The sequence below is a fragment of the Crinia signifera genome, chromosome 5 (assembly GCF_055691185.1).
Source record: "Crinia signifera chromosome 5, ASM5569118v1, whole genome shotgun sequence".
In the NCBI taxonomy this organism is placed as follows: Eukaryota; Metazoa; Chordata; class Amphibia; order Anura; family Myobatrachidae; genus Crinia; species Crinia signifera.
Genome location: NC_139221.1, coordinates 94,365,586 through 94,390,727, shown reverse-complemented (window position 1 = coordinate 94,390,727; position 25,142 = coordinate 94,365,586). Strand labels below are relative to the sequence as shown.

Below are 25,142 nucleotides of genomic sequence, written 5' to 3'. Positions count from 1 at the left end.
CTATTAGTTATGGACTAATCGACCTGATCTGAAGTTTTTTCTACTCCTTTTCGATTTCCACTATTTTCTATTAGATTTTCCATTCGATGTGCATTAGATTTGCTATTAGATTTGCAATTAGATCAACACTGGCTTCAGGCAGGAGATTGACATCAAATTGAATTGAATGAATTTAATTTATTCAAAATGAATTGAATGCTGCAGTGAACACATTAGATGTGCACTATTTGCTATTAGATTTCCACTATACTGTATACTGTAGTCTTGACTCCCAAGACTATGTTTCTATTTGATTTGCACTACACGGGAGCATGCATTGGGATCGAATTTGCATCAAATGTAGAAAAATCATTAGATGCCCATTCGATTTTCTAGAAGCAAAATTGAATAGAAAAATAGTGCATATCTCGCCGTGTGTATGCTCTATAATTGACATGTACATCATTGTTAAACAGTAATTAACTTGTGATGGCCATCACTAAATTTTTAAAAGTTGTGGCCCAACACTCATGCTTGCCAAAATTGGAATAGTTTTCAACACACGTACACATGGTTTTACATAATAAATGCTAATAAAAATATTTTAAATAATACTAATACAATTTCTGTATCTTATAAATGTTTTGGTGCACACGTGCTCACATACAGTACCTAAAATTATTTAATTAATAAAATAATAAAAACTATAAAGACTGACTTTCAAAAACTACCAAGGGTTTGAGACTTACATCATTTTCAACACTCCAAAACTTACCTAATAGTGTCAAAACACAGGCTAAAATTGCAATCAGTGCTCCAGTGCTTAGTCCAGCAGGTAAAATGTAGGTTTCAGCATTGCACGTTTGAGCAATTCCATCCAGATCGCAATCACAGACCCTAATAGTTAGGGTATTGGTGCTACTGAGTGATGGAGATCCGCTGTCCACTATAACAATTGGTAGGTAAAATACAGACTGTTCTTGTCTTCGAAATCCATTTCTTTTTGTTAGGATTGAGGCTGTATTATCTAGGTTAAAATATATAGATACGTTTATATATAAACATTTAAAACATCAACATACTGTATGTTCAAAATTTTAATATGAAACACAATACAATGCTATAATACCATATGTTTAGCTGGTGCATATTAATTTACATCTTTTTGGTTTCTTTGTCTTTCTGATTATAGCCCAAGAGTCTTTTCTATGAATAAGAAAATTCAGGGCATTTTTTTCTGGATTTATCTCCCCTTTATCCTACTCACAGTTTCTTCAACATTTATTAGATGGAAGTCAATAGGTTGAGCCTAAATAGTCAATCTGAATTACAGTAGGTCACTTGTACTAAAGGTCAACATGATCAATATCTCAACATGATCAATAGGTCAACATGTAAAAGGTTGTCATTGCTTGAGGTTGACAGGTTCAAATGGTCAACATAACAATGGTTGACACACATATGGTCAACACAAGTTTTTTTTTTAAATCATCCTGTACTATACATGTGGACTACTAATCTTTTCTTCAGTACTTCCTTCTCTCGTTTTCACCAAACACTCAAACTACTTTATTTGTTCAGTAATAACATGCATTTTTTAAGTTTAGTCCCATTGTCTATACATCTTATAGAACCTGATTTAAAGCTTGATCTATGCTAAGAACAGATACAAATGAAGCATTAATGTGAGAATAGTAATTATTTAAAAATCAAACTTCATGGACAAATATTCAATTTACTACCATTGTCTAACTTATGTTTAAGGCACAAAAATAATTTATCTGTTCAGGGTTGCCATCAGAGATTATGGGGCCCGGGACTAACCAAATAGGCAGTGCCCCCTTTCCTCTTCTTGAGTCCCAAGAATGCCTGGTGAGCCCTCCAGTGTCCACAGCACTGGCCGCACTATTCAACCTCTACATTGCTTCATGGGAAATGTGATCTTTATGACAAATTATACTTGATAGACTCCAGTCCTGGGCCCCCTTTATATCTGGGCCCAGGACTGGCTGCCCTGGATCTGTGTAAGTAAATATACTGTATATGCAGTGTTTGGGTTATACATTTTTCAGCCTTGTTTAGGTTTGCAATCTGGTTTTGGATCTGATTATTTGAAAATATATAAAAACAGCTAACATCATATAACTTTGATGCTAGTATTTAATATTGCAGCATCTACTACAGCCCATACTCTCTCCATACACTCTTCGGTGTGAAACAGCACATAAAATCACAAGGTAGGAACAAACATGCAATCCAAAGCATGCAAGATTAATTTTGGAGATCCAAACTAGATGGAAAGACCTGAGCATGGACACAGCTCTACTCGTAAATTTTAAAAGAAAAGGGCCAGGATTTGAATCAATTTAATCAAAACCCCAAAGTTCAGGTGTATTCAATTTTCAACTAAACTAGACATCTCGTCTCAAGTACTAAGCAGATGGTGTATGATGGCGACAGTAGCACATTTTAACTCTTTCCATCGTGTTTGTCTACTCTCTGTTATTATTGTTCAGCCCACTAGGGGTTGGGGATTTATGAAGTATTAGTCAGGGCACTGCCAACACACTCACACCCGTTAGAATAGGATTTATAATTTAACACAGCTTTCTTATAGACTATGACAAAATGTAACATATACTTTAGTTCAGCTATATGGTAAAAAGATATGAAACATAAAACAGTGTTTGTCAAGCACAATTTAGTAAAATCTGCTATGTACGAAAATGTATCAATTTAATATAAGCATCATAGTAAATTCAAAATATTGTTTATATACATGATCTAAAGTTAATTTAGAGGCATTAGAGTCTCTGTCAAAATCTACACCGGATACAAAGTCAAGCAAATGTCACGTTGTAGTTCTTCAATCAACAATAGGAGTGAAGAGGGACAGGCAATTTAGAATTACTTCTGATTTCTCACTTTTTGTCAGCCATGTATTACCCTTTGGCAATGCCAGAATTAATCAAACAGTCTACAGTGCAAGAAAAAGAAATATGTGCTCATATCTTATAAAAACGACAAGTCAAATCTTGATATCGTTGGAAATGTTACTTTGATGTCTCTAAAAAACTAATGAAAGTCTACGATAGATTCTTCCAATTCTTAAGGTAACTCATTATGTTACATACGTATATGCTCAATAAAACAACAAAATACAATAACATAGCAGCTAGAAACCGCCAGTGAAAGATTATTTATGTGTATTTTATAATAAGGAGAACCTCAAGCGCACAAACATTATGCTGTGCTGGAGAAAAGAAAAAATAAATTGTACTGACAAGAAGGAAAGAGTGATGACTTTTTTTCAAAATGATGTCCTTGAAGATGTAATATACTACAGTTGATCTGTGGTTGCACTGAAAACAGTTACCATGACATTTCTTTATTATATGGCCGAGCAGACTGATGTTTGTACAAAAAGAAAAAGACTAGGCGGCAGAGGTTAGCAGAGGAGCTTGAAGAACACTAAAAAAAAGTATTGTACTTTTGATTAAATAATTTTAACCTGTCATAGTTATTTTGTGTCTAGAGAAGGTTTAGACAGAATTGTGCTAAAATGTGTCCTTGTATGTCATTTTAATGAACTCCCCACTATATCATTATCAAACAACACAAACAATAATTCAATTTGTCACCAACTGAAGCCTATGTCTCAAAGGTATGCCTATTATTATGATTTGTTAATTCCTTGTGTATATGCCAAGCAGATAACACTAGCTATAACCTTCACCTTATTTGCTGTCATTTAAATCTGCCTTTAGCAACAAAACAATTATACTGTAGCATATATAATGATATCAAAATCTGAATGAAAAAAATGGTAATAAAAAAAATTAGATTTTCAAATGAGTTATTTCAATGAATGTGACCACAAAAAAAAAATGGCGGTGTTGTTTTAAACATGTTTTTAACATAAACTACCTGGGCATACACATAGCTAGCAATATCAATGAACAAGATCAAGCTATCATTCATAGAAATGCACTTACCCATTTGTTTTAATGCTATTGCAACATCATTTTTTACATGTATTTCTGACAAAATATTGTATTCAGTGTTTACCCTAAAATGACTGCGTATTTGTGTTTAATTATTTAACTGTACAACAAAATATTTGTTAAAAAAGTCAATTGTTGTCCTCTTAAAAGACATGGCTTCATTAGAAATACACAGACCACTAACCCTCCCCAGTCTTTCCATTGTGTGTCTCCACCTGTTGAAACTTGTAAGAACATAAAGGACCAAGGGCCTTATTCTGGTTTCTTCACAACCAGAATGCATTTGCAGGAGGACCAATGGTGGCGCTGTGCACATGTGCATGCGCATTTTTGCGCTTGGGCATACGCAGGGTGGGTGCACCCACGGTGAGCAGATTATTCCTCCTGTTCACACACCCAGAACAGCGGGTGGGGGGTGGAGAGGGGGTGTGGGGTGGCCATGTTAGCAAAGCGTTTTCATGCTAATGAAGCCATGACGCGGGTGCATCACCGGATGTCAGCTGCCCACCTATTGCACACATATGTAAGTAACTTGAAAGTCACTTTTATATGCGTGCACCTTCCACATCTTTTGATGGCCATCGAAAGATATGGGAGGTTCCCCCTGCCCTGCGCTAACCCTTGAATGCAAATTGCCCTTGTGAATGAGTGGCACCAGCCACCCATTCGCAAGGCGTGGTTTGATGGACTCGCAAGGCTGCAATTTCGCAGCCTTGCGGATAAATCAGAATAACCCCCCAAATGCAATAGGGTGTGACAATCAGAAAGTGGGAGATTTTGGGAGATTTTTACCATTTTTTTTAAAAGAGGCAATTACTGTATTTACACTGAAAAAAAAAACAGATTCATTTTGCTGCCTGAAAATTTCAATTTGCTGCCTTAAAAAAATGAGAAAATCTCGCAAAAATTCTCACTTTCAAATTCTCACACCGTATTACTTTTGCCCCAGTGTCTTTTTCTTTTGTTTTATCTTATAGACTTATATATTATAAACAAGAATTAAACTAAAAAACATGCAATGAAGAGTATAATGTCAAATATTTTTTATTTCAAATTCTTTGTGTACATTTTTCAATATGCTGTGACAAGGAACAGGTTTATTCTGAGGGGTTTTATAAAAAGGTTGCATTGTTGTAGATGCATTTACTGTATAGCACTTACCTTTATTGTCTTGTAATGTGAAATTAATATTACTTGCATCAGGCGGTAAACTGAAATAAAACCAATGGCCACTTGAAGGTTCATCTCTATCTACTGCACTTATCTCCTGAATAACCTTTAAAAATAATGAACAAAGAGTAGATATAGGCACACAGTGTAATTTCCACACAAAGATAGCTTTTCAAAGTTTATTTTTATTTATTTATTTATATAGTATCATAGCAATAAAATGTCAGCCTATATAACATCTGGCAAGGCATCAGTATCACAAATATAAAAACACACTGCTGTAAAACTGAATACAGTATTTGCCCTTACAACTATAACTAATAAAAGTCAGAAAGCAGATTAATGATACAATTACTGATGGTCATTCGAGTTGGCGGGATAGCACTCTATGGTAATGCAGCAGGAGGCATCTATTACATGCAGATGCCTCCTGCCTGCAGTAGTGATACAAGCTGAGTTCTAACACACAGTATTGGATCTCTCCCACCATTGGAAGGCTTATGGCCATTGTAGAGACCACAAAATCCTAGTCCAATGACGGTGAACCTTGACTGCTTCCCACCCCCTAAATGGCAGCAATACAGCTCCATTTTGCAATAGCCCCTCATTGCCACCCCTCATTGCTCCTGCATGGCAATCACTGACAGTTTGCTGTTGTCCTGCTCCCGATGTCATGGGACCCATTTACACATATGTATAATGGGTCCTGCACCCACGCCAAAGTCCCAAACTTCAGTATTTTTGCATGGTAGTACAGGATTTATTGATGCAGTTACATTTTATTCTCATTATTGGTAAAATAATACTGGGGTGTAAATGCTGGAGATGCCGGAGGTCTGGGATTTCTTTTGCAAATGGTGATATTTTTGAAGCAGCAATCATTTACAAGGCAAGAATCACATTACATTTATTCCTGTATGTTATTTATCAGAACAATTATGAGGGAAGAGGAAGAAATATGATACATTTGTATATACTATTAGCTTAATACAGAGTAGAACATACGCCCATTTATAGAGTTTTTAGACAGTTGTACAATTTTTTTTTTGCCTCTGCTCTTTACGTTTGGGGCCATTTGTAGGATGTAATGGGCTGTGGCAGCATAAACAGGGGTTTAACTAATATTTTTAAGCACATGTGTGGTGTTGCAACTGCAATTTCAGACATTCTCTGTGACCATTTAACTACTCTGAGCTCTGATAATCAACTAATCTATGAACAATTATGTAACTTTGTGCACAACCAATCAGATTTGCAAAGCTACCAGTGTGGACACTGCAGATCAATCCAGGAGACTGGGCCAAACTTACTTGTCCTTAGACCCCCACCTCAATAGAGGGAAACACCCACTATTCGTGGGTCCTTGGTGAGGGGACAGAGCAAAATAAGGTATTTTCAGTCATTTAGGGGCAGATGTATTCAGCCTGGTGAAGAGATAAAGTAGAAGGTGATAATGCACCAGCCAATCTGCTATTTTTGAAAAATTACAGTTAGGAGTTGATTGGCTGTTGAGTTATCACCTTCTACTTTATCACCGCTATATTTTTTCACCAGTCTTAATACATCTGCCCATGTGTTTTGACCTTTCCTGCAGCCCTGTGCTTATTACACCAACCTACCTGTAGGCAAGATGGGGTAGAGATACATACTCTTCAGGGGCTGTGGGGGACTACCCCAAAAACCATGAGACTCCTGCAGTTTCCCAGATAGTGGTCAAGTTTGGTCTGTATGGATGCAAAGCAGGTCTATGCACACATGCATTAGGATTTTAACATCCATATACTATAACTCTGTATATACAGTAAGCAAATATAACCAGTTGTTGTGTCCATGCATAAACATACAGTAGTGCAATTATCCAACTAAAGGGGAGTTTCATTTTTTTTCCTCTTGGTTGTATACTTGTTGTAAGAACATCTGAAAATGTGTCTATTCTCTTGGGTTCTGATAATTATTATAACCACTTTATTTAATTCAATATAAATAAATTAGCAATTATGAAGATGCTAATTAACCAATTGCTACCAACAACTCTTTATGCAAGATTTGGTGCATGACTTTCTCCCCAGTTCTAGAGAAACCCAGTGTCTGATAAAATAGCTTAACAGAAGCAAGTTACTCTCAAGGCTCAAGATGAAATAACTGGAGGTCACTTTCATGGTCTTATAAAGGGTTACAAGCTAACATTATCAGACAAGCAAGAAAGATCAGACAATGTTTCAGGGAAAATTACCATCTTGTCTGTAGGTGTTAAGTAAAGCAGTACAATTCAGAAGAACAGGCAGGTCATGTAAATCATATAAATAATATATGTAGTATAGTCAGAAACTTGCACCTATTCTCAACTGTTTTGGAATTCTAGTTACATAGTATATTTTGCATTGTAATATATATGATTAGTGACTTTGAGATTACCAACATGGGTCGTACATTTAGCTGAAGCCACTAAATTGTATTTTGCAGTTGTGTTAATTAGAGTAAAAATTATATTGTGCTCAATAGTATTTTGTTTCCTATCATCCTACACAGTAATTCATGTAGTTTTGTGCCTAATGGTAAACCTGCAACTCCTTACAATAGCATATGGAGGACTGTTCAATACAGGCCTGGTTCACCGTGCATGACAGATCCCATCTCACATGTGATTGCAAAATCTTGCAATCTAGGCTTTGGCCTAGGTAGCACTGCTTTTTTCTGCCACCATAACAATTAATCAATTTGAACAATAATTATAACTGCAACATCTTTAATCCAATCTTATGTGTCAGTGTCAATATTCATATAATTTAGTTGTGCAAAATGAACAAAAGTGTTGTTTTAATGTAGTACTATATGTTATTCAGATACACATGTAATTTTACAGTTATGTTATTATGAAATACTGTAAACAATATAAATGCAATAGTTAAATAAAGTATATCACAAATATATGTAATTACTGGCTACAATACTGTATGTTCTTAAACACTGCTGGGATAAAATATACCTTGTTGGCATGATATCTAAAGAAAAAGGAAACCCACAATAGAGTAATTTTAAAAAAAAGTACTGATTTGGGAATGTAATGCAATATAATTTTGTACATTTAACTTATACAGAATAACATCAGGAATCTCTTAAAATGTATGGATCCTCCCTGGTATGCCCGATTAATGCACATATTTTATTTACCTGTCTATCCTCCAGAGCACCAGGATGCTATAATTAATAATGTTGTCTTAACCGTTATGATGTCGAGATTGCTACAAAATGTAGACTTTGTCATAATATTGACCTCTGAGCTGTCGATATGTAAAATGATTACATTCTCAGATAGCAGACAATTAGGGTTAGGCTGTGGGAGGGGAGAGTTAGGCATTAGCTCTAGTGAGGGAGGGGTAGTCAGTGGGAGGGTTGTTAGGGCTAGGAACTATGGGAAGAGTTAAGAAATTTGTTTAGGGAGTGTGGAAGGTTCACTTTTTAAACTAGGGGTGCTACTCACCAAAACACAACCATTTAATGTCACTATATACTGTATATAATATAACTTACTCGTCCAGGAGGAGCATTTTCACAAACATTGGTCTCATACTCCATGGCAAATTCAGGAGCGTTGTCATTGATATCCAGTATACTAATTGCTACATAACCTTTCCCGATTTGTGCTGGATTTTCTGTGCAACATTAAAAACAAAAAAAACTATCAATTTGTAGTTTTTCACCCACTTTTGTGCATAACACAAAATAAATGGTTAAAAATCTTTCAGTATAAATGGTTGGCTGGCTATTTTCATTATTTTTGGGTGGAAACAAAGGCCAACTTACAGTATTTACTTTAAACAAAATAAGTTATACATATAAATATGTTCATAATCACAATCATATACAGTATGTTTACATTATAGAGAATACACTAACATGGGGCCTGATTCCAACCTGGTGCAGAGTGTATGTAAGCTAATACTAGTATATCTCATTCCCCTGATGAATATACATGCATTAGAATGTGCAAGGGCAAAGCATCCAATCAGAAAGTGGTCTCCAAAATGAGTAAATGCACCAGTTTAACATCACAAAACATTCCCATAATGAGACAGTAAGGGCCAGATGTATCACGTTTCAAAAAGTAAAAATCTGGGGAGTGATAAACAACCAGTTTAGCTCCTACCTGTCATTTTTCAAACCCAGCATCCACCATTGTAGTTTGGAGCTGATTAGCTGTTTGACTGTTTATCACTCTCCATTTTATAACTTTTTAAAGTTTGATACATCTGGCCCTAAATCTCTTTGCATCTGAAAAGCCACCTTCCAGTTAGAGTCAGAACTTCCATTCCGAGTGACTTGGGGCCCCCGAGGACTAATAAATAAATAAATAAATAATGTTTACTGTACTTACGGCTCTCAATTGCTAAAACTGTGATATTATGAACAGCATTGGTCTCTCTGTCCAAAGGTTTTGCTATAGTGATAAGACCACTGGTGGAATCAATGTTAAAGTATCTCTCAAGATCCGTATTGCGGTCAATTGAGTATCTGTGGTTAGAAAAAAACATATTTTTATAATATTTTATATATTTTATTTTATATATGTATTTTTTAATTGTTTACAAATGATGTAATATTTTATATTTAAATAAAGTACTGTACACTAAGTTGTCAGACTTCACACACACACCTATATTGTGTCTCCTGAGGAGAGACAAGATATCTCTTGAGGAGATACAAGATACAGTAGTGGAACAAACATCAAAAATACCATGTACTGCACAGTTGAGTTTTGTGTCTTAATCATTTGAAAAAATGTATCACATTATTTTAGTTTGTGCAATATAAAAACATTCTAAAAACATGAGGGATATTAGAATGCTTGGTCTCCTAACCCAGACAACTACACACTTAGGAGTACCCTCGCTTGTATGAGAGGAGACTCCTCTTTCAAAAAAATGTGCTCCTTTTGAAGACATCAGTAGTTACGAGACAATACTTTACTGGCATCAATAAACATAAAGTTGACCCTCATTTGATAAGGTATTTTGTCTATTTTTGAAAATGGCATGCTTTTTGGGTAATCATATTACAGCTTCATACTTTATTAATTTCATTCAAAAACATAATAAAGAATATAATATACCATCAGTTCTAAGTACAGATTGTATTTTATTCTCATGTAGACAGAGGTGGATTTTCCTCAAGGCAACTTTTTACTTAATATGTGACACAGGTATTACGTCCACTTCCAAAAGATCTAGCTCCTGATTCACATTTGTATGCAATGTTAATGTTTACACAGCTGAGCATTTATTGGTTGACTGTGCATGCACCAAGATACTCTATCAATACCTGCTGTGATCAGCAAAAAATAGAGAGAGATGTACAGTATATATTGTATTTAGAAACAAAGGTGCTCACAGGTGACTTTAAAATAAAACTTCTCTTATGGAATGTACATTTTGTCCCAGATCAGGTTCATGAACCCAGTTCCTGATGATGTCATATTTACCATGCTGAACAGCCCATGGCTAGTGGACAGCATTTTATGAGCAACCAATGCACATGTGCATCCCTGCTATACTGTTTGTATTTGTATATGCAAATAAAATATTTAACTCTGCATTCTTACACTTGTATACACTCACTTTTGAGCATGTGGAAAATATGCACGACACTCATTTTTGCCATGATGCATACTCCCCTAGGAGTAAATGGTGTATGTGTGCATACTCACATGTGCGTTCCATTCATGGAAACACTAGTTGCACCATCTATGCTAGGACGTGAAAACATTGTGGGATGGATGAGTTTGGCTACACCTGTACAGCGGAATTGAACAAAATTTCTCCTCGACAATACTAAGACAATCAAATGCTGTTCTATTAAATTTGTGTTATAGGTTTCTTTTATATTTTCATTACAATACTTGCTTATTATTATTTATATTATTTTGTATATTCCACTGTATGCTATCATTGTGTATGTTAGGCATTACAATTATTATGTCTAAAATTATATATTTTTATTATTTATAAGATATCCACATGTGGTATGGCTTGTAGTAAGATTTACTGACATTTCATATGATCCTTCCAAATTATGTGAAATAACTATTTCTACTAACAAAATGAAGCATAAATATAGTTACACACTAACCTCTAATGGATGTTTAGACTAAACAGAATCAATTTCCCTGCTAATCCTTTTGTTCATTATGCTGTCAGATCTTGTGCTATGTCAGATAGTTAAAGTAAAAGATAATATATGGTGATTTCACACTATGTAAAAGGTTTCCACAGTTGCTGCTTTTCTCAATTTCACATGTCAATGTGTGTGCCATTTTGTGTGAAGATGCAAGTTTTTCTCGGTGAGAAATAATTTAATTTTCTCCATGAGCACATGATCAATGAGGCAAAAATTTAAGTTTTTAATGTGAAACGTGGGTTGTGACCTAAATGCAAAAACATGAGCAATGCCTACACTGTTACTTACTCTAGAGACTGTTTCCTATGTCCTCATTTTTGTTAATGAGTAATGTAATGAGGCACCAAGAGGGGGATATAGGGCTTTGAATACTTGGTCCAGGTGCCCACCAATGCAGAGTGGAGCACACTATAGTAATGTATATAGCAAGTTCATCTTCAGCAGCTACCTTCCCCACCCTCATCACCTGGATATGCCCAAAATATTGGCAGTCATGAAGTTGTCTATATAAGTATATAAAATAAAATGACATAGAACCCCTATCCCAGGTCCAGGCTTGGCACACCTGCAAAATGGGATGACACCCTCCATTTTTTTGTAGAATGTCACCACCCCCAAATGAGACAGCATGCCAGTCAAGCTTCAGTTAAAGGGGGACAGCGAGTGATCACACAGGATTTTTAGGCATATGCAAAGATAATGTATACGCTGTGGGGTGTAATATTTTTAGTATTGTTCATTTTTTTTATAATTTGTGTTAACAACAGTGGGTACAGAAAGCAGTCACAATACCATATACACATTGAGGTAACAGACAGAAGTCACAGTAACTTATACACACTGTGGGTATGAAGAGCAGTCACAATACCATATACAGAGTAGGGGTATGGACAGCAGGCACAGTACCGTATACACAGTGGGGTACAGACAGCAGTCACAGTACCGTATACACAGAGGGGTACAGGCAGCAGTCACAATACCATATACACACTGTATACAGACAGAAGTCACAGTACCATATACATAGTGGGGTACAGACAGCAGTAACAGTACCGTATACACAGTGTGGTACAGACAGCAGTCACAATACCATATACACACTGTGTACAGACAGAAGTCACAGTACCTTATACACACGGTGGGTATGAAGAACAGTCACAATACCATATACACAGTAGGGGTACGGAGAGCAGGCATAGTACTGTACACTCAGTGGAGTACAGAGAGCAGTCACAGTACTGTATACACAGTGGGGTACAGACAACAGTCACAGTACCATATACACAGTGGGCTACAGACAGCAGTCACAGTACCGTATACACAGTGGGGTACAGACAGCAGGAACAGTACCGTAAACACAGTGGGGTACAGACAGCAGTCACAGTACCGTATACACAGTGGGGTACAGACAGCAGTCACAGTAACGTATATACAGAGTGGGGTACAGACAGCAGTCACAATACCATATACACAGTGGGGGTATGGTCACAGTCCCAGTACCATTAACAAATGGTGGGGTACAGCCAGCAGTCACAGTAGCATTAACAAATGGTGGGTTACAGACAGCAGTGACATTACAGTAATGGGGTTATGGCCGGCCAGCAGTGACAGATTGCTCAACTTGCACTGCAGAAAGCAACAGTGCTAGACTGAGAGATGGGTACTGATTCTGCATACTGCCGAAGGCTGAATGTCACGAGTATTATCCTGACCTACCGGTTATTGTGACATAATTGGTAATAATAATTATATGATGGGTCACTTGGTCATTTATGCAGAACATACTTGTGTGATTTTATTATTTATTCCATTTTGTTGAACATTTTGTTGACTTTTAATTATTCCCTTTGTACATTGAGAGACGATTTTGCATTGATTTAGCTGAATAATATTCGAAATAATATGAGTTGTTATTTTTATTTTTATTTTTTTTAATAGATATTGAAATGTGTTTGTGGCTAATAAACAAAAAACAATATGAAAAACAAAAGAGCAATGTTAATACCTCACAGGACTATTTGTAGAATCTGGGTCATGTGCTGTTACTGCACCTATGCTGGTGCCTATCTTTGCCGCTTCAGATTCAACCATTGTATATAACTGTTGCGAAAATACAGGCGGTTCATCCACATCTTCCACAGTAATTTTTACTGTTGTTGAATCCATAAATGGACCAACGCTCAAAAATCGACTGTCCACGTGTTTATTTGATGCTTCTATTCTCAGTATATAATTGGTTTTTGTTTCATAATCCAGTTCCTGTAATAAAAAAAAATGTCATTAATAATTGACCTGCAAATAAAATGTAAAGTTCCAATTAACCTGTATAATAAACTACCTTACTTTCATACATTTTTAAAACACATTTTTGCAGTAGAGACTTTCCCTCATTTGTTCATTTGCAATAGTGCATGGTGTTGAAAAGATGGAACATCTTATACAAATGCTAGGTATAATGCATTGCATTAACTATTAAAACCCTGAAAAGATACATCACTATGACAGAAGTACAATTCCCACTATGGCGCTATGTGTGTGGAGTTTGTGTGTTCTCCTTGTACCTGCATGAGCTTCTTCTGAGTACTTCGATTTCCTCCACACTCCAAAAATATTTATAGGCTCCTGACAAAAATGAAGCCTAGTGTGGTATAGGGAAGATTAGATGGGCCAAACGGTTCTTGTCTGCTGTAAAATTCTATTTTTATGTTGTAGAATTACTTTGGATTAAATGAGTGTGTGTGTTTGTTTATAGTCATATGTTAGTGGCGTGTCGAAAAGGGGTGCAGTGTTCTAATACTTACCCTCAGGAGTTCAGCGGCATGACTGCTGTTGAAATCACTGCCAAAAATGGTAATTTTACCAGTGATCTGTGCATGTGCATTGTAGCACTCTAGTGCTCAAACTCCTCAACACCACGCTCCTGCTGGCAGCAGCAATAGGAATATAGACAGATAAATGGCTACCACACCATTTTTTTCTGAGATTCTTGCATGCGCAGTGGGGTCTGAGCACTCTAGTTCTCACACCTGGCTCCCGTCACTGCTCCTGGCAGAGAGGAGGGGGCCTGGCAGGAGGAGGCTGCACATGGACCTCTTCCTATCGTTAAAAAAAAGTGCCCCTGACAGATGTGTTCTCATACACTGTTGCTGCAGACATGCAAAATAGCCCCACTCTGCGTGTTAGGTCCCGTGAGGTCCGTGTCAGGTCAGGCATCTTTCTATTTGCATACAGTATTTCACCTGAAAATTTGTTTTATGCGGTTCAATTTTGACATGTTTTCAATTCAATTCTGCTTCTAGAAGCAAAATCGAAAATGACACTGAATCAAATTGTATTTATTGGGATAGAAAGCAGAAATAGACTTGGAAGGCAAATCTGTTTCTGCTTTGATCTCCAGATGAAATGTAGTTACATTCTGCTCAATGCAGCATGTAACAGGGAGCTCCCCTGCACACTGTCCTTCCCTCCTGTTCGATGCTGGCACCCGCCAGGTCCTGGTGTCCATCGATATGGAATCAGTATCAATGGCCATCGTGTCAAAGCATATGCACACACCTTTAAGCTGGGCACACACACAAAGATTTATATATCCAATCAATCTGATGAGAACAAAAACCTGTATAAAATACTGTGTATGGAAGAATTTGAAAATGTGCTACCAAAGACTGGAAAAGGAACAATAGTGAATCAGACAAATTGGTCAAAGCCATTTGATTTAACAAATTTATCTGAACAATTGTTTTTATCTGTTTTCCAGCATTTGGCGCAAATGGTTGATTGTCAAATTGCTCACATTCATCAGCAGATTTTTGTTCCTACCAGACAGATTGAACATATACATCTTTGTGTGTGTATTCAGCTTAAAGCTGTGGAAACACATTTAGATACTGTATTCCTTATATAGTAAACATTTTATAGAAATTGAACAGTTTTCAGCCGCATTCAATCCTGATGCATGCTCCCATATAGCGTACATCAAACAGAAAAAGACTATATAGTACAAATCTATACCATATGGTCCCAATTGAATGTGTTTTGCTTGCTGTGTGCAATTTGATCCCAATTGAATTGGGATCAAATCGAATGTGAATTGCACCATGTGTCCATACTTTTAGTCACAGTGTGATGCAATAAGGAAGCAACAAAAAACTGTGCTGATTAGGTTGATATGTGACACTTGTGCATCTGTGTGCGAGTCTCTAAATCTGTATACAAACTGTGCTCCCATGTAGTGGCCATGGCTTTTTCCATGCTAAATTCCACTGTGCTTCATCAACAGTATTAGGCACTCACAGATATACAAGTCCGTCTAAATCAGCACTGTCACCTAAGATGAATTTTCAGCTAAAAAAGATGCCCGATGCTAGCAGTGCTGCATGTCTCACTTAAATTGGTGCTGTTTTAATGGCTAAATTTTACTGAAATGTTCACAATAACTGTTTGGGCATTAGATTGGTGTGCTGTTTCTGAAGACCCTGGTCGAAGCTTTCTGGATACATTTAAATTACATATCTCCAGTTAATTTAGTTTGCAGAAGAAACCTTTTAAGATGCACGTTCATAGGCTTTGAACAAAGACTGCGATTCTCAACTTTTTAATGAGGGTGGATGACAGGCAGAGGGAATGGATATGAGATAACATGTACTATATTAATGTATATATTGCCAATGTCAGTAGTGTCAACAATTTGCATGCACACATGAATATTTCAGAAGCAAACCAACATATATGACTGTGTGACACTGTGACTGTGTGCGTGCAAACACACAAAATATATAGAACATAAATTATCAATAAATTAAAAGTCAATAATAGAATAATCAATAGGTTAGATAATGCACCAATGTTTCTGTTAAACAAAAAGCTATTGAATAAAAGTACCAGATAGTCACAATTGGGTGACACAACTATATTGGAGAAGCATGACATTGTATAACTGCATATGGAGCCCAGTCTGTTCTACAACTGGCAAATAACTGACTGATGAAATGCACTTGACAACACACCATTCCGTTAATATTCTGCAGTTTTAATGGTGCATATGTGCGAGCTGAGTTCTTATTGATAGTGTATACCATATGTTGCTGCCAAATTTCCTTCTGTAGGTTCTAAGAAATGCTAAAACAATTGGAAACATTTGGTGGCAGAAAATGTCTCAGAAAGAAAATATACAGCAATGGTATCACTTATATGAATCCAAAACTGACAATGAGATCATTAGGGACCCCCATTGTCTTAAGAACCATGTACCCCCTGGAGCCTTAATCCGACTCTGGTCTGGGTGCTCATTGCCAAAGAGTATAATAGAGGTAGCTGGCTATGCTGAAGGATGGCACAGGTGGAAGAAGTGAACTACTGTGTTGGAAGCCTCAGCATCTGTGAGGTACTGTAACATTATGTGATTACAGCTGGAGCAGTGTCCAGAGGCGTACCTAGATAATTGTGGGCCCCATAGCAAAAGTTTGTAAGGGCCCCCTATTCAGCAACTGATGGTGATAAATGTATGTAAAACATATACTTAGACAGCAAAAAAGGGCCCCCTTCAGCTCTGGGCCCCATAGCAGCTGCACCCCTTGCACCTATGGTAGTTACACCCTTGGCAGTGTCCCTACAAGGACTGCAGTGCAGTGAGGAGGTACTGGAGGGCAGGATAGAGGAGGACAAGCTCCAGTTGCACACATCTCAGTGGGTGGTCACTGATTCTGGTGGAAAAAGGTTCTCTTTAACCACCTTATGACAGACACAAGTGCAAAGTGGATCTCCTCTGGCTCCCTATATGCAGTGCAGTGATGCATCAGTCAGAGTGCATGTACCAGGGATCATAGTATGGAACTTTGCTCTTTAAAGCTTTACTGTAACTTTATATCATTGGGCGTAACATTACTAATAAACAGGGGTACAGGGGTGTCTGGAGACCTGCGCTACGTTAGTGTCTGTCTAATGAGTAATGAAAGGCTGTTGAGCAGTGATTGTTAAACAAAAAGGATTTATTAATGAAATAAAGGTAAAAAACAGTGAACTGCAGTGTAGCAGGAAACTGGTCAGGCAGGACATGGAAGTAGCGGCTGTCAGTGTAGAAGCAGCGTGGGGAACAGACGGCGTCCTGCAGGGCTCTGCAGACGCACACATAGTGAAACAACGAGGGACGGTCGGAGAGAGAGCCAAGGAAAAGAGGCATGTGCTAGGGCACCACCAGCGGTGTAGGGAGGCCAGCCCCTGGTGACACTATTTGGCACCATCACTTCCGTGTGACATCCCCCCAGCCCCCCCACCTTGGACTTTCATTCATACACACAGAGGGATTTTCTCAGGACCCTAACTGAGTGTCCCCTGTTCATTTATAAGGCACACATTATTCTGTGATCATTTGTATTTGTGCAACGTACATCTGCCCAATTCCCCTGTCCCAAAGAGGTCAGACAGACCGCAGACACCTTTTCAGGTGCAGCGGTGATATTTCCTTCTCTCCCCCCCTCCCACCCGGACCCCCCCCCCCCCCCGCCCCCTTGTCCTATACTTAAAAATAGTTTCCTGCTACCAGGGGCGGATTGGGAATTAAAACCAGCCCGGGAAAAATCTTGAAGCAGCCCTAAGGGGGGGGTGGCGTGTTGTTGCGCGCCGGAGGCGCGCCCGATTTTTTTAGGGGGCGTGGCCTATCATTATGGGGGTGTGGCCTATTCCAACAAGGCCACGCCCAATTTTTGCCGCTGTGAGGGCATGGCTAGTGGCTCTCTGAGCTGCTGGCTATGTCCCCAGCCCCTCAGGCTGCAGAATAGGCGCATGCGTACAGCGTTTATTCTACAGCCTGTGGGGCTGGGGAGATAGAGATGGGGGGGGGGGGGTGACAGGGGGTCTCCCAACACAGTAGAGTGGCAGGGTGGAAGAGGATGCAGGGAGGGAGGGGAGGATGGAGGGTGCCGTAGAATGCTGGGAGGGGAGATGCAGAGTGGCTGAGAACGAAGGGAGTGAGGACTTACACAGGGTGGCACAGGACACAGAGTGTGAGGGGGCACGGTGGCACAGGATGCAGGGTAGGAGGGGGAATGCAGAGTGGCAGGGGATGCAGGGAGGGGAGTCCCAAAGTGGTGGAGGAGACAGTGATGCCCATTATACATATGCCACACACCGTGATGCCCATTATACATATGCCACACATCCTGATGCCATTATACATATGCCGCACACTGTGATGCCGATTATACATATGCCGCACACCCTGATGCCCATTATAGATATGCCGCACACCCTGATGCCATTATACATATGCCGCACACCCTGATGCCATTATACATATGCCGCACACCGTGATGCCCATTATACATATGCCGCACACCCTGATGCCATTATACATATGCCGCACACCGTGATGCCCATTATACTTGTGCCGCACACCGTGATGCCCATTATACTTGTGCCGCACACCGTGATGCCCATTATACATATGCCACACACACGTGATGCCCATTATACATATGCCTCACACCGTGATGCCCATTATACATATGCCTCACACCGTGATGCCCATTATACATATGCCTCACACCGTGATGCCCATTATACATATGCCTCACACCGTGATGCCCATTATACATATGCCGCACACCCTGATGCCATTATACATATGCCACACACCGTGATGCCCATTATACACATGCCGCACACCCTGATGCCCATTATACATATGCCGCACACCCTGATGCTCCATTATACATATGCCGCACACCCTGATGCCATTATACATATGCCGCACACCCTGATGCTCCATTATACATATGCCGCACACCCTGATGCCATTATACATATGCCGCACACCCTGATGCCCATAATACATATGGCACACACCATGATGCCCATAATACATATGCCACACACCGTGATGCCCATTATACATATGCCACACACCGTGATGCCCATTATACATATGCCACACACCGTGATGCCCATTATATATATGGCACACACCGTGATGCCCATTATACATATGCCGCACACAGTGATGCCCATAATACACATGGCACACACCATGATTCCCATTATACATATGCCACACACCGTGATGCCCATTATACATATGGCACACACCGTGATGCCAATTATACATATGCCACACACAGAGATGCCCATTATACATATGTCACACACCGTGATGCCCAATATACATATGCCACACACCGTGATGCCCAATATACATATGTCACACACCGTGATGCCCAATATATATATGCCACACACCGTGATGCTCATTATACATATGCCAAACACTGTGATGCTCATTATACATATGCCTCACACAGTGATGCCCATTATACATATGTCACACACCGTGATGCCCATAATACATATGGCACACACCATGATTCCCATTATACATATGCCACACACCGTGATGCCCATTATATATATGGCACACACCGTGATGCCCATTATACATATGCCACACACCGTGATGCCCATAATACACATGGCACACACCATGATTCCCATTATACATATGCCACACACCGTGATGCCCATTATACATATGGCACACACCGTGATGCCCATTATACATATGCCACACACCGTGATGCCCATCAAATCATGCCCATCCCCAGCACACATTATATACCTGGGAGGCTAGCTGTAGAGCTGTTCCAGGCTCTGCCCATGCTTGGCTGGCTCTTCCTATGGCTGTGGCTGCCAGGCTGCTGCTCTGCTGCTGCTATAGGGAGAAGGCTAGCAGAAGGGTGGGCGGCGCTTCAGAGTGCAGACTGCTGCTCTTTCTTTAATTCTCCTGCTTTGTCAGCGCCGCCCCCTTCCTGTTTTTGATCCCCAGCGCGCAATAAACTCATGCTGCGCTGCCTGCTGGGGATCAATTTAGCAGCCGTGCACACACACACATTCAAAGGGGCCGCGGGAGCTGCTGCGTGCGACCGCGCATGCGCACCAGCCCTCCCGCGGCCATTATCATTGCTGCCATTGACGAGGCCGGCCGCGGCCATCTTAACTGAGGGTAAAGTGCTGCGGCCGCGGCCGCTAACCGCGGAGAAGGCGGTCGGGCGGTCCGCGGCCCAGCCAGGGGGAGCGAGCGGCCGCTGCCTGGCTGAAATAGGCCGGCCCACCGGGAAAAAGCCCGGTATCCCGGTGGGCCAATCCGCCCATGCCTGCTACACTGCAGTTCACTGTTTTTTACCTTTTTTTCATTAATAAATTATTTTTGTTTAACAATCACTGCTCAACAGCCTTTCATTACTCATTAGACAGACACTAACGTAGCGCAGGTCTCCAGACACCCCTGTTTTTATTCCTTGTTTTCAAGAGGGTGGCCTCCCTCTTATTTGGAGCCCTGCTGCTGAAACCAGATGACCCCCAGAGAGCGCCGAAACACCCCCCCCCACACACACACACACACACACTTTCTTTCGTAACATTACTAATGTCTTGGATTAGAGTTGTAGGATAAGGAATAATGTAACAAAAATATAAAACAGGAACATCTAAACATGTCATTGGTGTAGGCAGGGGTGTCAAACACAAGGCCCGCGGGCCAAATCCGGCCCGCCAGACCTCTTTATGTGGCCCGCGCAGCCGCCGCCAGCCTTCACCTTTTATTCTCGTTTTTTTTTTTAAACAAGAAAGCCGCCTCTTCAGCGCATGCACGGCAGCCTACAAGCCAGAGAATGTCTGCCCTCTAGCACAGTGCCGCCGGTCGTCAACCCCTCCACCGCTCCCACCTGCTGTATAGGAGCCAGAGAGAGGAAAGAGCAGGTCTGTCGTGGTGAATGGTGCTGCTGCTGCTGTGCGCTCCAGGTCACTTACTGCTGAGTGTGCACTGCACAGTGACCGGGAGCACGCTGCCCCCCACTCCTGGATAGATAGTGCGAGGAGTGTTACTCACAGGAGGTAGGGGGAAATGCGCCTGTGTGAGAGCGCAGCTGTGTCCTTGGTGGTGGAGCAGCTCAGACTGGAGTGGACGCATCAGACCAGGTAAGTGTCAAACTCTCTGCCTATGTGTGTGTGTGTGTCCACTGGCACATTGCAGCCCATCATTAATTGCTGTGTCCCATGATAATAAGCAGGACATATGCCCTAAGACTGAGTGCTGCCCCCCTGTGCAGGCAGCGTGTGCCCTAATGCACTGCAGTTCACAGCAATAGCAGGAGGGAAATGCTACTGCTGAGTATACAATAATTGAATGCAGTGACAATAATTTATGATAATAAAGAGTGGACACATAGTCCTACAGATACAACTGGCCCTTTGAGGGTGACCAAACTGCTGATGCGGTCCCCGATGAATTTGAGTTTGACACCCCTGGTAGAGTGTATTATAATATTTGTAAGTGTCTCATACATGCATTGTTATAACAGTGTTCAGTTTTAGCTTGTAGACATGATGGAGTAAAATAAAACATATCTGCTAATGTAAATCTATCATGCATAGTGTATGGATACATTCAGTCATTTACCATACCAGGTACAGTGCACCTGCCTGCTTGGGAGTGTTCCCAAGTCCACTTCAGGAAAGGAATAGAAAACAGGCTTCGGTGGAAGCACTACATAATTTTGAGAAATAGTTAGGATAGTTAACACAGGTGCAAAGGGCCCGATTCACGTTCACTCTCTAAGCAGCGGTCTTTCACTGTTTGCAAGCTGGTTAACACCACATGGCACCCATTCCAATTCCACCTCACCACCATCACTGAATCCCCTCGGTACCAGGTACACATCCCCTAACATGAGGCCAAACAGGAGAGAAATAATTGAAATCGCTGTTCGCCAAAGACGGGCTGGGCACTGGTGTCATGTGATGGCAGTCATTCACCACAATCAGGCATTACCACAGCTGCTTCTATAGGGAAATGCCCAGAATTCCCCTGCTACCACCCTCAGAATACCCCGCGTCACCCCAGCGAACGTGCCGGCTAGTGTGTAACCAATGCAGCATTGGTGTGGTTATTTATTATTCTAATAGTAATTTCCCTATGGAATGCACAGACTGCTTTTCAAATGCTGGAAATGTGGCAAATGAAGTCAGTATAGCGGCCCCCAGCTACTTGATTGATGTTGTCATTAATTTATAAATAGGAGACAATTACACTTGAGAAACAACCCAGGCTTATGAACTGAAAAATTTGCTTGGCTACAATAACAATATAAAGTTTTATAGTTAGTCACGCTTCTTCTGTAAAGAAAGTTAAACGAAGGTATAAGTTTTATGGAGTTTTTCCATTTAATAGCAAAAATAATATGACTAAAGTAATTGCTTTTACGTCAATTTTCTTTCAGGTTGTCAATTAAATAAATACTATGCTCAAAATAAACAAGTTTTGAAGACCTGTTTAATTTGATCAGTCTTCCAATGAATACATGTTCTTCATAGCTGGGTGTAAATCAGTGCTTAGCTATGTTTTTTTGTTTGCCGAGTACAGTTTATAAGAATCTGTTGTGATAACAATTGACTAAATTGTAAAAAGTAATTACAGGTGGCTTGTAGAGAGAAAAATATTCTGAAGCATATTTCTGATTAATCAGCTGTAGAAAATGTATACTTTCTCAACAGAAAATGGGAAATAATCTTTTATATCCAATTATAGCATTATCATTATTATTTAGATTTGTTTTGCAGTTTTACAGTGGTACTGAGACATACGCTCACTGGGGGCTGAATGGAATTAACTGCATTTCCGTATTTTGGGAAAAGCGAAAGAGATTGCTATTATTGGGTAAAAAGACAAGTTAATAGCACTTATGTGGATTTACATAAAGTGTATACCCATGAAAAATATAAATTTGTAATATTTTTGAATGCTTTTTCCCATAAGAATTGCTTCTGCTGAAACTCACTTAATTAGTATGTATCAAGATAATTTATGATAGGCAAATACATGTGGAATAATTAATGCATAAATGCGTCTCTATGGAACGATCCCATACAGTACTTCTTAAATTACAGCAGTTTATTTTTGCTTTACTCTTCTGATTTTTTATGTGTTTAAATAATTGTTTGTAGCATGGTTGTATACTGTATTTGGTAACAATATAATTTATTTATTTATTTACAGTTTCTTATATAGTGCAGAAGATTCCGTTGCGCTTTACAATAGTAGACAGTGATAAAACAAACTGGGTAACAACAAACAGACTTGGGGGTTAGAGGGCCCTGCTACAAGCTTATAATCTATAATCATCATTAATATCCTTTGTATTATGAAGTCTATAATCTGACTCTGACCCAAGAACTCATGGTGATGCCAGCTTTCTATGATTAGTACATTTGCTCAAACATTTACATATTATTACCTTCTGAATGGCAATAATTCCTTCTTGAGTATCTTTATCAACTGAAATTTTAAATACTCCATGTCCATCACCATCAACAATCTTATATTCCATTTCTGCATTTAATCCAATATCTGCATCTGCTGCTTTTATCTTGGTCACTGTTGAGCCAACAGGCAATGATTCAGGAACATAGTACTGATCAGATTCTGGAGAAAGAAGGAATGATAATGTTAGACTCTTTTATCTCTTATTTATCCTACACAATACCAAATCTTCTATGCTAGCCTACATTAGTTATCTGTACGCTGTTCAGATTGGAGAGTTGTTTGTCTAATACAGAAATATGGGATTCCGACTGACGGAGCGTGCTGACAGTCGGATCCCAGGCTGTTTTTGTTCAGTTCGACTGTAACTTGACAGCTGGAATTCCTTTGTTCTGGCTGTTGAGTTTCAGAAACTGGGTGGATCAGCGAAAACTGCTGCAGACTGTTAAAAAACAGCCGTGAATTCAAAAAACTGCAGCCGTTTCAGACAAAACGGATCTGACTTGTTTTAAAGTCGTATCTGTTTTGTCAGAATCTGCCTTCAATGCTGTCGGAAACGGTAGTATTGAATAGGCGGGTACCGCTTTATCAGCACATATTGGATAACTCCCTCTGATTTATAGCAAAGAAAATTATCCATAATATTCATAACTAGATTTTGGGAAATATGAGAAATATATGAAATGATGATGATACTTGTCTATAAATTGTGATTATTGTCTGTAAAAAACAAACATAATTTTGTTATAACACATTAAATTACATTGAAAATGAGATATCATAAGTTTTACCCAGATATTTAAATCAAAATAAAGAGTGCAATGTCAAATCATAGATTGTATGGTTGAGTTATTTTGCAAAGATTAAAGATCATTTAATAGTTTACTATGTAAATGTTATTTAGAACTATGCAACTAAAGAGCAACCAAGCCTAGATTATAATCAATTTTACATATAAATCCTACTAATAGCTTAAATAAAAAGATGTACATTTGAAGAAACAAATTACCATACAATAATTAATTTATTTACTTATTAATTTATTTTATACATTGTTTCTAGCGCGTATTATGTATTTTTTTTTGTTTTGTTTTCTTGCATATTTAGGGACTAGGCATTTCCTACAGACGCTGCTTGAACCTGCTGTGGGTGTGTATAGATATCTTTTTTAAAAAGAAGATATATACATACATATGTGGCAGTGTATATGGTCTATACCAAAACTATATATAGTTGAGGGACTTTTTTGTGGGGTTTAGCACAGATATACCACCTTTCTATGTTTGTGGTACTATACAATAATAATCTTTCAAGAAAATGAAACCTTAAAAACTCAGTGATATGTTTTATAATAACCTAAAGGCCAAATACAAAGTGGAAATTTTTAGTATCAAACAGATATGCTGTAAGAATACAAAGTTTTCTGTATAAACCTATTCTTTTGGTACTACAATATATAACATGAGACACATTATGCAACAAAGATGCTCTACCATGGATATTATTTC

General features: G+C 39.1%; 1 protein-coding gene across 2 annotated transcripts in view; it reads right to left on the bottom strand.

Moving 5' to 3' along the window:
* The window catches only part of CDH7 (cadherin 7), a 205,546-nt gene that overhangs the window by 18,306 nt on the left and 162,098 nt on the right, over window positions 1–25,142 (bottom strand). For both annotated transcript variants that reach the window (XM_083187709.1, XM_083187710.1), the window contains exons 6-11: window positions 23,609–23,796; window positions 13,333–13,586; window positions 9,529–9,665; window positions 8,685–8,806; window positions 5,145–5,259; window positions 755–1,006 (exon numbers count right to left, since the gene is read on the bottom strand). In XM_083187709.1, the coding sequence (XP_083043835.1) occupies window positions 755–1,006; window positions 5,145–5,259; window positions 8,685–8,806; window positions 9,529–9,665; window positions 13,333–13,586; window positions 23,609–23,796 (1,068 nt within the window). The remainder of the gene's footprint in view (window positions 1–754; window positions 1,007–5,144; window positions 5,260–8,684; window positions 8,807–9,528; window positions 9,666–13,332; window positions 13,587–23,608; window positions 23,797–25,142) is intronic.